This window comes from Emydura macquarii, unplaced genomic scaffold (assembly GCF_026122565.2).
Source record: "Emydura macquarii macquarii isolate MOO-44397 ecotype Brisbane River unplaced genomic scaffold, CSIRO-AGI_Emac_v2 contig_1263, whole genome shotgun sequence".
Taxonomy (NCBI): Eukaryota; Metazoa; Chordata; order Testudines; family Chelidae; genus Emydura; species Emydura macquarii.
Genome location: NW_027131400.1, coordinates 7652244 through 7668429, shown reverse-complemented (window position 1 = coordinate 7668429; position 16186 = coordinate 7652244). Strand labels below are relative to the sequence as shown.

General features: G+C 40.0%; 1 protein-coding gene across 1 annotated transcript in view; it reads left to right on the top strand.

The window, feature by feature from the left end:
* The window catches only part of HECW1 (HECT, C2 and WW domain containing E3 ubiquitin protein ligase 1), a 350139-nt gene that overhangs the window by 312701 nt on the left and 21252 nt on the right, over positions 1 to 16186 (top strand). The window contains exons 24-25 of the mRNA XM_067550377.1: positions 10842 to 10940; positions 11958 to 12087. Coding sequence (XP_067406478.1) covers positions 10842 to 10940; positions 11958 to 12087 — 229 coding nt within the window. The remainder of the gene's footprint in view (positions 1 to 10841; positions 10941 to 11957; positions 12088 to 16186) is intronic.

Here is a 16186-nt window from a genome sequence, read left to right as displayed (position 1 = left end):
TCTGTCAGGCGTAGAGCTGAGCAAATAATTGATTTTTTGGTGGCTGAACTGAAATAAAAAACCCAAAATTTGTTCATGTTGAATGAAATGTAGAATATTGATTCAAATCAACATTTTCAAAATGGCATGTCGATTCAAAACAAAATGTCAAAAGGGCTCATTTAAAAAATGTTGAAACAAAATGTTTTGACATATCCAATTTTATTTTTTAAGCTGAAACTATTCACTAAATTTGATCCAAATTTGTGACTACTTTCTGGACCACAAAAGTTTACTTTTCAGCAGGCTTACTCTTCACCAGAAAAATGTTGCCCAACTCTAGTCAGATGTTAATTGGCTGCCTTCCTTCTCGGGGTTCCACCACGAGAGGGTAGCTGTAATGTGTGATGAGAGTTTTATAGGATCTCTGTCAGTGGCTTCCTAGGAGATGTGCTGGACCAGTGCATCCACCGAGGCATCCTACTATGCCCCCACCCCAAACAACCACACCCGTTGAGGGCTGCACTGTCATTATTAAAGTATCTTGCAGTGCCCCCTCTTTCATTAAACTGCATTTTTTCTTTAAAAGACTGACTTTGAAATAGCTTTCCTTATGGAGATGTGATTCTACTTCCTTTAACAGGACTCTTCTTGTAGCCTATGCTACAGCAGGCTTTAAAGCCCCTGAAATTTTCCTGACTCATTGTGGCACGTGCAGCTTATTAACTCATCCAGGATATAAAGGAGCAGGTCTTTTGAGAGAAGGTACTGAGGCACTAGGACAGAGCGGATTCTTGAGGGACACAGCAGGGACAACTAAGCTAAAGCTCATTGTTTTTGCATTAGTGATAAGCTAAACTCCAGGAAGGGCGTGAATTTGGACACTAACTCAGTGTTCATATGATCTGTTCAAAACTTAATAGCAACTCAGTTCACATTTCCATTGTGCAGGAAAAACAGCTTGTTCTTGGAGGATTTCTCTTTAGGCCAGGTCTACGCTAGCATTGATGTCGGCAAAACTTCTGTTGTTCAAGGGTGTGAAAAAAAACCACACACACACGCACCCCCTCCCCCCCCCAGTGATGTAAATTTTGCTGGCATAAGCGCTCGTGTGCACAGCGCAATGTTGGCGGGAGACACTTGCCTGCTGACATAGCTACCACCGCTTGTTGAGCTGGTTTTATTATGTCGACAAGCGAGCTCTCTTTTTGTCAGATAAACACTAGAAAAGCAAAGTAGATCAAACACTGAGGGAATATCTATGTTCCACTGCTAAAGGCCATTATACCTTAAATGGTCTCTTACAATATGTGCCAACTACTTATATTAAACAATCTGTTTCACCTTGCATTTTGCTGCAACGCTGTGAGTACTTTTCCCAGATCAGAAGAACAGCGGTGTGTGGCTTGACAGTTTGTCTCTCTCAACAACAGAAGTTGGTCCAATAAAAGATATTACCTCATCCGCCTTGTTTAATTTCAGCTCTTTGCTGTTGTGTAAAATATTTGCAAACCTCTTAACAATCTTTGTGGCTCCTGGCAGTATGTTACCCGGCCTGACATAAAATACCAATTTTCTCACACTGTTCAATTAGAACAAGTGAAGAAATGTTGGTGCCTTTTAAAGGAATGTTACAACTTTGCTTAGAAAATACAACTAAGTTTCATAGATTTTTGCCAGGATAATGGGAAGCAGAGTGAATATTTTCAAAGACAGACTCATGAAATATCTGTCATTTTTAGTACCTGAACAAAACACATTGTGTCTTTATGGTATACTTCATTCTGATAGAGGTAGAATTTATGTGCATAGATTCCAGTATCATTGGGCAGAACTTGCAGAGATAAATTCCTATGCTATGTAACTTTTTAAAACACAGCAGTTTCAGGTTCAAGGTGAACAATTCCTTCAGTTTCGCACTCTTGCATGTCTAAATTTTAGGTTTGAATTAACACAAGAACTAAAAGTGAAATTTAGCTGACTGACTCATCCATGGTTTTGACATGAAGCAGTTAATCAATGTTGGAGTACACAGGCTCCCTCAAAAGCTTAGTAAATCTTAGTAAGCCTGGAATGAGTTTTGAGTTTGTGACAAAACATGAAATGAGGTGCATTACAGTTCGGGAATATAGCACAAAGACTGTAAAATAAATCAATGGTTAGAAGAAATTGGGTCACACAAATCTATTGATGCCAGGCTAATTACCGTAGGTCCACCTCATCAGCTACACCTTTGGGTGATCAGGAAGACAACAATTGGTTCATAGCTCATTAAGAAGGAGGTAGAGGGACCCAGGAAAATAGCAAGTGGAACATGAGGTACTCCAGTGAGGCTAGGTGTCAAGGAGACTATGGGGAGGGGCCCACAGTGTGATCAGCGGGTGCTACCCCGAATACCAGAGACAGAGCCAAGCCTACACCTATCAAATGAAAACCATAAGACCTCATCGTCCACAGGAGGGGTGGACTTGTGCTCCACTTCCATTCCAGCAGAGGCTTTGTTGCAGCTATGAAAAATAGTCAGGAACAGTTTCCTGCCTCCACTGCTCCCGATTGCAGAAGCAATGAACTGGAAATGTTTTGTCATCTAAGAACATGGAAGCAAAAAGTTTCCACATGATTTCAATGAAGCAGACATATACACCATGTCAGCTGATGTGTTTTGGAAGAAGATATTTTTTGTAGCTGTGTTTAAGGGTGTGGGGAAGGGACAAGGTTGCTGTTGCTGTGAGGTTTACTAATGAGGAAGTAAATATAAAGGGCTCGATTGTGCCTCTTATGCCAGGTCTACACTATAAACTTACATCGGTATAACTATGTTACTCAGGGGTGCGAAAAGTCCATGTGATCCTCCTGTTGTGGCAGGATGGGATGGCGGTTCGCACGGCGTTCTCTGTATGGCGTTGGTCTTCCCATTGGGATCTGTGCAGAGGAAGCCATTTGCAGTTCATAAAAGCAGCCCATGTGATCCATGGGATGATTTAGTTGGGGTTGGTCCTGCTTTGAGCAGAGGGTTGGACTAGATGACCTCCTGAGGTCCCTTCCAACCCTAATCTTCGATGATTCTATGATTGAGGGCCAATGATAGCCTTGGTATTCCCCTCATTGGCACTCCCCTTCAGGGTTTATTTAAGAATGAATTTTTATTGTCTTTCCACAATTAATCCTTTGTACCTAGGGTATTTGCACCCTTTTCTTTTTCTTCTGGTCCTCGTAATGTCTACTCTCTCATTATTTGATGCATGTGTGAGTATTTAGAACCCACCAATGTCTACAGCCAAAAGGGCATAGTGTTTGGAGGTCCTACAGTGTTTGCCTCTGAGCTCTGGGACACACAGCATGATAGTAAATATGTGGAAGGTTTTAGTGTACCAGGACACCCCCACTGACATCATGCTGGGGAGAGGGGAGTGATGGTTTTACTACTGAAGTGCAAAATTAGAAGATACAAGGCATTAAACAAATGAATACAATAAATGTTTTACTGTGGTACATATGTGTAACCTTCCTGCCAACAGAGATTTCTGATGGCATCATACAGTTTGTATAGTAGTTCTGTCACTATGACTTGAAGTTAAATAAGTGCACCAGACTAAAAATGCAGGATCAGAGGTTGTGAGTTTGATCAGTTGTCAGAGTTGTAGAAAGATGATCAGATTTACTAACTGATTTGATTTGCTGCCCACTTACTGTTGTATGCCAAAAAAATAAAAAAGGATCACAAGACATAATTACTGCAATAAGCCACAACAGCGTGTTCATTAGTACACTATTAGTGTATGCAGCTGGTACACTGTAAAACACCCATGAAATGCATCAATCACTTACTAATGCACACCTTGCTGTGTCTTAGAGATGAGTATATGACTCATTGATTTTATTTTTTTCCTTTTTAAAAAAAAACTTTAAAAATAATTGTGGAGCTATTTATGCTCTAAAAATAGGTCTTTGCAAAGTCAAAGGGTGACAAATGTCTTTTCCCTTATGCTGCTTAATCTTTTTTTCTGACAAATTTCCCTTTTTTTCAAAAAACTAAAGCTCCTTGAGTAATTGATCTCCTTGTATCTATTCCTGCTTCCCAGAAACCCAATTGCCCATCCAGGAGCACTTTGTTACTCAAACACATAAGAGTGTACATATTTTTAAAAAACAACTACCAAACAAAGCACTCCACTCAACATACAGTTCTCCCCCTGGGAAGCAGAGAAGAGAGAAAAGAACAACATGTGACAAGTGTCAGTCATGTTGTACAAATTGTGGGTGGTTAGAAGCTATTGTGATGCGGTTAATATAAAAACCTGTATGGAATAGATACTTTGATCTCATTTTCTAGTATAAAACTTAAATATGGAATGTTGGGCTAGTCCCAGTGTAGTTTTTCCAGTGGAAACTGGCAGGTGGCCCCCAAACCACTGCTCAAAAGGGCAGCTTGGCACTTTGTGGGGAGGGAACAGTTTGAAACTGTCCTTTTTTCCCCTCCAGGTCCTCCTCTTCCTACAGTCCCCCTGCCCAGTATCACCAATCTCAAACAGTCAAAAACCATTAGTCTGGCCCCAGAAAAATCACAAGATTGGTTTATAAATTGTGAGTTTAAAAAAAATGATACATTTTCTGTTCTTTTCATTTCCTTTCTGCTATGTGAGTCATATGGGTGCATATGGGTCACTTTTCGCCAGCCCCTTGAGGGCTAGCAAGTTTTTTTTAAACAAATGAAAGCTGAGATTTTCACTTGTCTCTGTCCAGGTGCTGGACTTCAAGTAAAAAACACTAAATATTGTAAGACTTATGATAAAAATCACAGGAGCTGCTACACTACTGTATCTCTTTATTTCCAGCATTCCCATTTCCAGATATTGTTGCCCCACTGTTATGAAAATAATAATACCTTTAAGTTTCTAGCTGGATATTTCTGCTGAGTAGCCTTCTCTCACACTACAACTGTCTAAACTTCACAACAGATGGCCTGTACTTCTTGTGGTCTCTGTTCGAGTGCAACCGTCTTTGTTCAGCTTCTTTTAGATGAAGCCTAAATTGAATCTGTACAAATAAACACACAAGAAGTTCTAAATTGGCTTTACGGAGGAAAACAGGTTCTTCAGCAGCAGTATAAAAAGATAAGACCATTGGGAATAAAGCATGAACCATGTTATCATCGGCTCTAATTTAAGCCCTTCTATGAAATTCTCACCAGCCCAGTGTATCAAGAAGGTAAACATAACTTCATGCAACCACCTGTGTGAGATGAGGATTGCAAGACTTTAATATGTAGCACCAGTTGCTCATCAGTTTTGATGTATTTGCATAACCACAGTTGCCAGGTGAGTTAAAACCTGTAAGGCAAGATGGTCAAAACATGCCTTACGGAAAGATCAAATGACTCCACCCTTACCTTTAACTAGTAGCTGAAAACCTATGCTGTTGCACAGGTGTGGCAGTTGGGCCAAGTAATCCACCATCTGTGCAATCTCCTTCATACAAACCAATGAAATTGTTTGCATGCAAATGAGCTGTAGAGTAAGGGTAGTGATTGGTTGAGTTTCCTCTGAAATCACAATGATCTAGGATTCTGGGCATGGCATAGATACATACCTTACATACCTTAGCACACTAATTTGTAAAGTCAAAATGGTTAAAAACTTAAAAATTAGCTGATAACTGATAGCAAATCTGAGTGATGATTCAACCTGGTGGTATTCTGAAAAAAAAGAGCTTTCAGCCATGCTTGCACCAGTTTCCATCTCTTCACACTGATTCAACAGACATTCTAGGCTTCACAATCATGCACATAGTGACAGTCCTGGGATACATAGATTTTGACTGTGGAAAACCAAAAGTGCCAGCATACAATTCTGCATCTTGATCCAAGCAGTGATTCTAGGAAAATGTACCATCTAGATTTTTGCTAATGTGGTCAGTTAAAACAAAGCCTTAAAGCAAAGGGTTATCATCAGTCCAGCATTATTCTGCTGCCATTTAATAAGGATTCCATCAAATTAAATTTCCTATGACTCACCTGCATTAGGAGGAAACTGCCGTGTTTAGTCCCTACTACATAGGGATTTAACATTCTCGGTATACACATACTTGCAGTAATTCCCCCAATACTACATAGACATTATGAAACAAGTATTGAGAGGAGAATACACCTTTTATTTTGTAAGGCAGGTACATAAATGGCACCCACAGGAGAGGGAGTTAGCAGGCTGGCGTAGGAATTTGTAGGAAACTCCTGCAAACCGGTCAAAGAGTAGCATTACTGGAAGCAAGAAGGCAGGTGTGCACAATGTCCTTTTTGAGTGGACGAAGGGTGTCAATAGACATTCAAACCAGAGCAGCTCTCCTGCTCATTAATTCTCTCCCTCCTCCCGCTATTTCCTGTTCATTAACTACCCTCCCTCTTTCCTCCTCCATTTGCCTTCTCTGCTACTGGTATGTTACTCAGATTCAGTCATTGTCTAGTGGGAGGAGGGAGAGCAGGTGTTGAAAGAAATGGGTAGAATTGGTCCTCACATAACCATGCCATTCTCCCCCCACTTGCTCAATCCACCTCTCTTGCTAAAACAAATCCTTACCTCTAACAAGCAATTTACACTCGCTCATAAAACTCAATACACATAAGTCAGCTTAAGAAAGGTACTTGCCTTCCAGTCAAGCTTTACCTCAACACTGTTTATTCTGTAAATAAGCCTTGTTTTCTCTGAAGGCGATCTCTCACTAAACTATACCATGCCCTTAATCCTTCAGCCTAAAGCCAGAACCATGTTTCAACAATTTCTTAGCAGACTCAGAGTCTCAAACTAGCTAGTGCTTCCTTTGATATTTTACCTTCAGTTTCAGATGATTCCAAACAGTTCCCACCAAAAATTAGTCCGCATCTATGCTCACCTGAGAGGGTGTAGTGTGAGCTGTCTGGCAATGAAGTACTTTATGCAGATTGTATTTTGAACTTTCATTTTCAAAAATTATGAAGGACAAAGTAAAAAAATGAATTGCATCATTTGGGACAAGTGGACCTGACAGTCAATCCCAACGGCGATATGAAACTGACGGATTAGAGTCAACACTTCAGGCATTTTTTCCCCATCTTTGGTTGTCTGGCATCCACGGTGCTTTCATTGTGTCAGCTCCCCTCTTTAATGACTTTTTGCTGGAAACATTGCACTGGAGCACAAGTGAAGTGAAACAGGTTCTAAACGTTCCCAACAGCTGCCTTTTGTTGCTGGTATGGAAACAGCTGTAAGGATCATATAATGACGCTTCTGTTAATAGTTAGCTGTATGCCATATGCGCCTACTTTTGGCAGCAGGGGACACACAGGCAGCTCCTGTAGAGATGTAAATGCTAACTGGGATCACAACATAACATTCTGTGCCCCATTTGACTTGTTCTATCCCATGAGAGTTGACTGAACATATATCCATTGCTGCTTTTATTACAGCAAGGCATATATATCATTCATGTGCAAAAGGGATCTGTGTGCTTTTCCCTGGAGTGGAAGGAATGGTTTCTTGCTTTTGATATGTTTCTTTTTTCTTTTCTTTTTTTTTCTTTTGGTGCTGTAAAACTTTACTAGGATGTCAGTCAATTCAAAGCATCTTAGGCTTCGAGTACTCATGTTTAAGATTTGTTTTTCTTTTTCTTTTGGACTGATAAGGAGATTCTTTTTTTAAATAAAATCTCCCGGTGTGAAATCAGTCATACATTTTTCCCTCCAGAAACAAGGTTCTAAAGCTGGAATGGGTGGAAGGTTACCTAGTAAAGAGTAGAGATGCAGCAGATTATCATCATACACCATAATACAAGGCATATACAAAAAGTAACTGTGATTTTTATAAGTAGATTGTTCTGACAGGCATGAAATTCATCACCAGTTTCCAAGGATAGTTATTGAACTATCCAAAACAATTACAGCCTTTCACCTCTAGGTCACTGATTAAAGTCTGACTCAGGTTAGTGGTGAACAAACGTTTTTACTACCTGGCAGTTGTTGTCTGGTTGATGTAAAATGACTTGAGGTTCTTAAAAGCACTTTACAAAGGTGGATAAGTTTTATGATCCCCATTTTACAGGTGGGAAACTGGCACAAAGAAGGAAAATGATTTGGCCAAGATCACACAGCAAATCAATTACTAAAACTCAGGTTTCGTGTCTCCCAGGCCATTCTAACATAATGCCCAGTGGACTTCAGTGTCATGCACACTAATGTTTATCTCTGTCCTCTGGTTCATGTAAGACCACCAACATTTTCACAGTGCAAAAGAGTTCCCAGATTAAAAAGCAAACCATTTAAAGTACACTAAAATAGTATTACTTTTTTTCATAAGGGCATGTGTGTTTTACGGCTTCAGGGGTGTCATTTCCGTTTATTGTCAAATGTCATTTCATTTTATTTATAATCTAGTTAGCCTAAAGAGAGATGTATCGCTGCCACATTATTGCATCTGTTTAAACTAGATATGGGAATCCTGAACAATTTGTAGAAAGCTGGGATGTAGACTATCTTAGGGACTTAAATCATAATATTAATCATGGTCAGTATACACTTAAAAGACTGAAAAAACACACCTCTGACCAACACAGCTATGCTGACAAAACCCGCAATGCAGACACAGTTATATCTATGGAAGAATGCTTCTGTTGCTAACATCCTTCAGGGACGTGGTGTTGCTACACTGACAGAAGAATTCTTCTGTTGGCATAATCTGCAGCTATGCTAGGGGGATACTCTGGCATAACTATACCAACAACGTTGTGCCAACATAGGTTATGTAGTGTAGACATTGCCTTAGCGTAGCCATTGTTAATTTCCACATAGTGTTATGATCAGTATATGTTGGTCTAAATTCAGCCTAATCTGGTCTAGTCTGGTTTCTACAGGCACAGAGCTTGGTGGAGGCTTCTAGAGGTAGAAAATATGTTGGGAAAGAGGTTGCAGCTCACAGATTATTACCAACCTCCCCTCCAGGAGACGGGCAGAATGCCAGCCCAGACCAAATAATGTGTGGTGCTGGCCCTGAAGGGGATGTGGGTAGGTCAGATATGAGATATACTAATTCACCACATCTACAACCATTGTGAAAAAGGTAATGCATCTCCTGGTATTATATTAACCTTTACATGTATGTTTTATGGAACCAGGGTTAGGGGGACAACGGTAGTCCCTCCAGCCCACTCCAACTCCAGCTCATCTTCTTGACACACAGACTCCAGATTGCACAGAATGTACTCAGCAAGGTTTGGGATGGGGAGGTAGTGTGTTCAGGCACCCAACTCTTCCCCTGACCTTGTGGAAGAACAGAGAGCTATGTGTGGTGGACTCCTCCATGCCAGGTGTAGGGTGGTGTGATTTGACCCAGATGTTGGGCACACACATAGCTATGTGTCTGTGTAACCACCAACTGGCTTGCATGCACCAATGGATTTTTGCCTCCACGCCATGCTTTTGAAAATTTATCCCTAAACTCTTGGCAAAATGCATCTTTTTTTATTGGAAATATGAAGAAAGTGTGTTGAATGTCCTGGAGCGAGGTTATATTGTACCATTTGGAAATGGATTATGTGGTAGTGGATTGATTCATTCGAAGTGGGGAAATAGTTCCAATTGCTGAAAGGAGGGATATTTTAAACACAGTAAGTGATTGATAAAAGATATTAGCATAAGTATCAATACAAAAGAAACACTGGGGGGAATATCAGCATTTAAGTGCTGAAGTTAATGTGATCAATATAGAAATAAAAGAGTATTGTGATATTTGTCCATTACAGATGTACCACAGAAATATTTACTGCAATTACTTGATTCCTCAAAAACCTAATACACTGCACATGACATTTACCCAAACTGTAGTAGAGTATTTCCATTTACAGTGGATTGTGGCAGAGGTCTGAATTACATTTTTAATTATAGTCTGTGGTCCGGGTCTACAGAGTTAAGATATACTACAGATATGCTATCCTACTGAGTCACAGCAGATCTTCTGCTGGTAACAGTGAGAGGCTTACTCAAAGATCAAGGGAAGAATGTGGCCCTTATATAATAACTAAACATTTAGTTAGTGAAGTTAATGTTACACTCAGCATAACTCAGTGGGACAAAGGGATTCAGGACATTTTTAAGATCACCGCTATTTCTGTTGATCGTCATTTGCACATATAATTGCCTGATTTGTGTACAGAATTGCAATAATTGTGCACGTGAATTATTTGGAAATCTCTCTCTTAAAGTGGCACTGTTATGCCTAAAAGTTGACACCTTATTAAGATAAATGGGGCTGTTAACATCTCCTAAAGCTGTTGTTTCAGTCTGTCTGCAGACTCAGGAAGACAGCTCTGTGTTGGTTTTGCATCACTGACACTCCGTTCATGTCTGGAACGTTTTCACTGCAACCATAAGGGCTAGAAACACAACTGTTTTTTCAATAAAAGTGTGCTTTCTGGGGGGACCTTAATCTGTTCTGATGGGTAGGCAGATGAACATCTTTGGCTGGTTGAATACAGCCCAAAGTCCAGGTATTTGACACCACTGATCTATAGTACAATATCCTGCTAAAGATCACAGGGGCTGAACGTGGCAAGTGGTTGTTAGTTTAGGATTTGAGAGCAGCTGATGTGCAATATACTAACTGCCCAACCCACCCAGTAGTGTGGGTACTGCACTATACACATCAAAAGAAGCCTCTTCACTCAGTCACATAGTTTAAGGTGCAGTAATGGGCAGCTCTCAGAAGGAGACCAAAAAGATGAATAAACTAAAGTAATTGAGGGTAGCAGACACAAACAAGCAACAACCAATATATACATAAGCTCCGACATTGGTATGTCCTGAGTTACACATCGTTTACTGTGTGTTATTTGTATCCTAGGTTCAGGTTCAGTGGTCGTATCCTTGGCCTTGCTCTCATTCATCAGTACCTTCTTGATGCTTTCTTCACAAGGCCGTTCTACAAAGCACTACTGAGGTTGTAAGTATATGAATGCAAGCAAGCAGAGACTTGAGCCTCGATCCTGCCATGATCTCTGCAGAAACAAACCCTTGTGGAGCTGATTGCAGGACTAGGACCTTAGTTTTCAAGTTCCTACCACTGTTTGTTTTTAGGGTAGATGGGAAGAAGACTTAATAATTTCCTTTATTTTCCCCCAAAACTTGCCCTACTTTAATATTAATAGTATCAATTAAAGGGTTAAAAAGCACGGGGGTTAAGCACCCAGTGGAAATATTGGTCCATGTTCCTAAATTTGAATATTGGGAAAATGCAGTCAAACCCATCTAAATGGGATATGGGTAACTGAAAATCATATTTAATGGGACAGTCAATCAAGAAATAATTCTTTTCTTTAGACAAAATGACTTATCTTGCATGTCACTGGAGAAACCATATTTGCTCAAGCTCCATTGTTGGGATTTTTTTTCAGCCCAAGCACTTGTTAATTATGTTCAGAAATGTTAATATGGATATAAAGCATTACAGGTTTCTTGTGGGTTTTGCTCGGTGTCTCACACAATGAGAGCCTGGAGAGGCCAAGTTATGTATTAGTTTTAATGCTCATTTATATGTTTTGATATTTTAATGGATGGTCTATTGCTCTTTAATCAATCTGATGTGGTAAGAAAAGCCACATAAAATATACCAAGATTCAGTTGAATGAACTGATATATATCAACAGATGATAACTAAGAGGAATGTTTAGCTGAAATGGTTGGTTAAGCAAAAAAATCAGAATTTGCAATGAAGTCTCTTTTAATAAAATTTTAAAATGCACTTCATTTTCTTTTACTGATATTTAATATTCTGTAGTCCAAGCAATTTGAGTTTGCTGTTTTACCAGAAGGTGTATGTATAAAGTCAAGAGAGCATCAGCTGTATGGTCAGAGCTTTGTCATAAGAAAACACAGTATATGTTCTAAGCCATAAACCATCATCCTGATACCCATGAGGTTATATCTTCCTCGTCATTTCTCTGTCTTGCTGCACAATTAGGCCGTGTGATTTAAGTGACTTGGAGTACCTGGATGAGGAGTTTCATCAGAGCTTGCAGTGGATGAAGGATAACAACATCACTGATATCCTGGATCTCACTTTCACAGTGAATGAGGAGGTGTTTGGACAGGTGAGTATGGTTATGTGATCAAATACCGCAGAGTTTGAAAAACAGATTTGGAGCAAAGTCAAACATGATTAACATCATTCTGATTGAACAGATTTTTAGTAAATTCCTTAAACTTTTTTTTTTTAACTGTTCAATACCATTTTCATCTCTTGTCCTCTGTTTCTTATACGCCATCTGTTTCAATGAACACAGTTATTCTCAGAGTCTACAACATTCAATGCCAGCCCCAGCTTCCCGGCAGGCCTGTTGAGCCACACACTGATGAACAGAAGGAATTCTCTAAAGTGGAATATGGCACCTCTTTATAGGGTGTAACTCAGATAGATTTGTCTTTCAGTGAATGTGGACAAAGAGTGTAACTTACATATCGATGTGACTGAAGGGGGGCGGGGAGAAAGGAAAACAGGTAATAGGTGATGTATGATATGGCAACCCTCACAACTACTTTGCCTTACACCTTCCTATTAGTTGCTATTCCTCCTATCCTCACCTCCTTCTGCACATAGGGCATATAAATTACACTTAATTATGCACCCCCAGTAATTATGTTCCATTACTGCTTATACCTGATTTGTTTATTCTGTTTTGTTTTGTTTGTTTAACTAAATTATGCATGAGGCCGAATTCGGCTCTGAATTACACCTATAAATGCAGAATAAATCCATTGATTTCTGTAGAGTTTAATCTACATTTAAATGAGAGCATAATCTCTGTCCTTTACACCACCATGACCCCAGTGAATTTGGCCCAATGAGTTTTAGATGGTGCTGGGACATCAAAGAGGAGGCGTATGAGGAACTGGATAGAAGATAGATAGACTGGACAAAAGGGGAGAGATGAGGATAGAGAGGCAATAGGTAATGCTGTGAGTGTGGATGAAGTTGCCAAGGAAGAAGAGAGGACAGAGCCCCAACAGAAACCAATGGGGAGTTAAGGGCAGGATTAAGAGCCATAGGAGATGTTGAAGGCTAAAGATTTGCCAAAACCTAGGGAAAGGAGAAAGTGCAGGATGAGGGTTTGACTGATAGTCTCAAAGGCAGCAGAGAGATCAAGTTGCCTCTGTGACTTTCCAGGGAAGTAGAAAGGACTGGAAGGGATCAATAATAGAGTTGGAGCAGAGAAAATCTGTCAGCAGGAGTAAACCGTATGGTCAGCCATCAAAATCTTGGAAGCAGAAGCAGAAATAGAAGAGTCTGCAGGAGGGTATTTTCAAGGATGTAGGTGAACTCTGGTGTGTCTATAGGCTGGTGGAAAAGAACTAGAGGACAGAGATTGATGACAAGGAAAAGAACGGTAGTGAAGGATGACAAGAGGCAAAAATGGATGAAATCTGGGGATAGGATAAGGGATTACAGATACTGGGGCCTCTTCAGGAGAGATAGGATTGTTCTTCACAGCCCTGCCCTCAATTATTTTCTTGGCTTTGAGCAAAAGTTTGCATGACATCCAAATGACAATGAAGTGATTGCCCTGGGAGAAATAGCAGTTTAAAACTAATGCATAAAGGCATAGACAAACAAAGACATGCAGATACATTGCACTGATAGATGAGTTAAATTTGTATTTACACTAGTTGACAACTAAAGTAAGTGAAAACATCAATGGGAGTTGTGCACATGCATCTCAGGGACCACCTGGCTTGCTACATAGAATTACGCTCTTCACAAAGAGAAGATGCATATCACTAAGAGGGATTTTGTTGCATGCTACAAATGAGATAGATCTTAAAAGAAAAGATCAAGATATCTGATAGTACTAAAACAGGTGAACAGCTTGTGACCAGATTCTGATACCCTTATTCATGTTAATTAGTACCTTACTTCACAAGCTGACCTATTGATTCACTGGGACTACTGGTGGAATAAGGTGACTATCATTGTGAATAAGAGTATCAGTATTAGTGAGAAAGAGATTCTCACCCTCCACTGAATTTTGCCAAGTGATGACAGCAAGATATTTAAGAAAGAAGAGAAGCTGCATTTATTACCAACAAAGGGTCTGAGCCGAAGTCCAATGAAGCTTTTAGATTGTAGGTTTTTTGGGGGAAGGCACTGTCATTTTACTGAATGTTTGTACAGCACCAAGCACATTGAGGCCCCAATCTGGATGGCCTCTTGGGGCTACCCCAATATAAATGTTAAATGATAAGTCCATGAAAAGACTCCCATTGACTTTAATGGGCTTTTGGATCAGGCCCAAAGCTGGTCCTGGGAGGAAGCAAATGTTTAGGGCCTGATATTTAGTATTTAAGAATAACTTCTGTGTGAGAAGGATACCATTTAAGCAGACAACTGGCAAATAATCTAGCAGAGAGTACCAAGAAGTTGGTGTGTACAAGTCTGGCCAACAAAATTATAAAATAGAAAATTGTACACTAGTTGCCAACAGACCTGTGTTTAAAAGAGTATGGTCAGACAACGAAGAGTTTGTGGACAAGAAAGTTTAGGAAATGGAAGAATGAAACGTGGAATTATATATTGCTCACAGATAAGTCCAGCTTTGAAGTTTTTGCATCCCAAGAGTGTTGGATTATTTAAAATGTGGGTGAACAATATTTGGCTATGTACACAAATCGAAGTGTAAATCACAGTGGTAGCGCTATTAATATCTGGGGCTGCATCTCAAAGGATGAAAGCAAACAACATCTAAAAGGGACATTTCAGTGGCAGCATGGGACTATGTTCTGCCCCACCAGGATCGCAACATTTCTTGCACCTGCAAGGATTATGTGTCATGATCCCTGTGTGCAGGAAGCCCTCTGCAGCACCATTATCACAGCTCTGCTCACTCATTCCCATAACAACAAGGCTGCAGAGGGTTCCTTGCGCTGCTGCAGGAGCCATTCTGCAGCAGGGTGGTCTCCCACATGGCCGGGGGCTTTTCGTCCTCCTTGCATTTCTACCCAGGGGTCACTGCTCTATCAGTTTGAGAAACATGGGGGGCAAGGAAGGGAATCAGATAATGCAGAGGATCGGATAATAGGGATTTGGACAAACGGGAGTATACTATGTAGGGATAATAAGAAGCTGAAGAAATCAATCACCAGGAAATCTGCATGTTTTGGGAAATCCTGCAAGAGATTTGGAACAATGGGACTTAAGCACGTACTTAAAGCTAAGCACGTGCTTAACTGCTTTGCTGAACAGGGGCTTTAATGACTATATCACAACTTTGCGCTGCCTTTAGGGATAAAATTGAGCCCTGAGGCCAAATTTTCAGCTGGTGTAAATGGGTGCAGTTCCATTGAAGTCCATGTAGACCAGCTGAGGATCTAGCCCATTATGTCTAACTTGAAACTTGTTAATCTTACTTGCTCTTACTGTTTCTCATTAAAGCTTGAGCTTGGATGAATCATCAAGTGTTTCCATAATTCATGATGCTACTCTAGGCTCTTGTCAATGGCCAGAATAATTATCAGATTATATATGCTTTGTATGCAATCTCTTGGACTAATAAACATATAAATCATATATGCAGCCTGTTCATTATCTATAGTAGACGACGTTATGGCAGCAGAAAACTGAAAAGGGCATAAGGAAGTTCCACCACTTTCTAAATCATCTTTTTTAGAGCTTCTCTGCATGAACATTTAGCTCGTGGTAAGTTGGGGTGTGAATCTACTCACACTAGCTTGCTGCAGATGTCTATGTGGACCTGCTGATGTGCATTAACTGTTCATTAATGTGCTTTTATGTAGTCCTATTTGAAATCAGAGAACCGGCAGGTATCATGGATTTGTTGATTAATGTACCCTCTCTGCACACATGCACATAATACATCATATGGAAGCTTATTATGTTTACTTTAAGATGAGGTATGATGTGAAGTATCAAGTGGTGCCATTGTCATAGAAACGGGGATAAACAATGACACCATCAACACATTAAAATGAACACTTTTAAATATTTGTATTCGTTTCTGTGTTATTTCAAGACATAAAATTGTATTTCTTTGTGACCTGAAAGCATCCCAACAATCTCTAAATGGTGAAACAAAATCGAATAATGAATTTGAACAAGTATCCCTGAAATGCAATAATGTTGGTGACATTTCTAGTCAACATCACTGTCATTATCTTGTTCATCATTATGATCTCCAT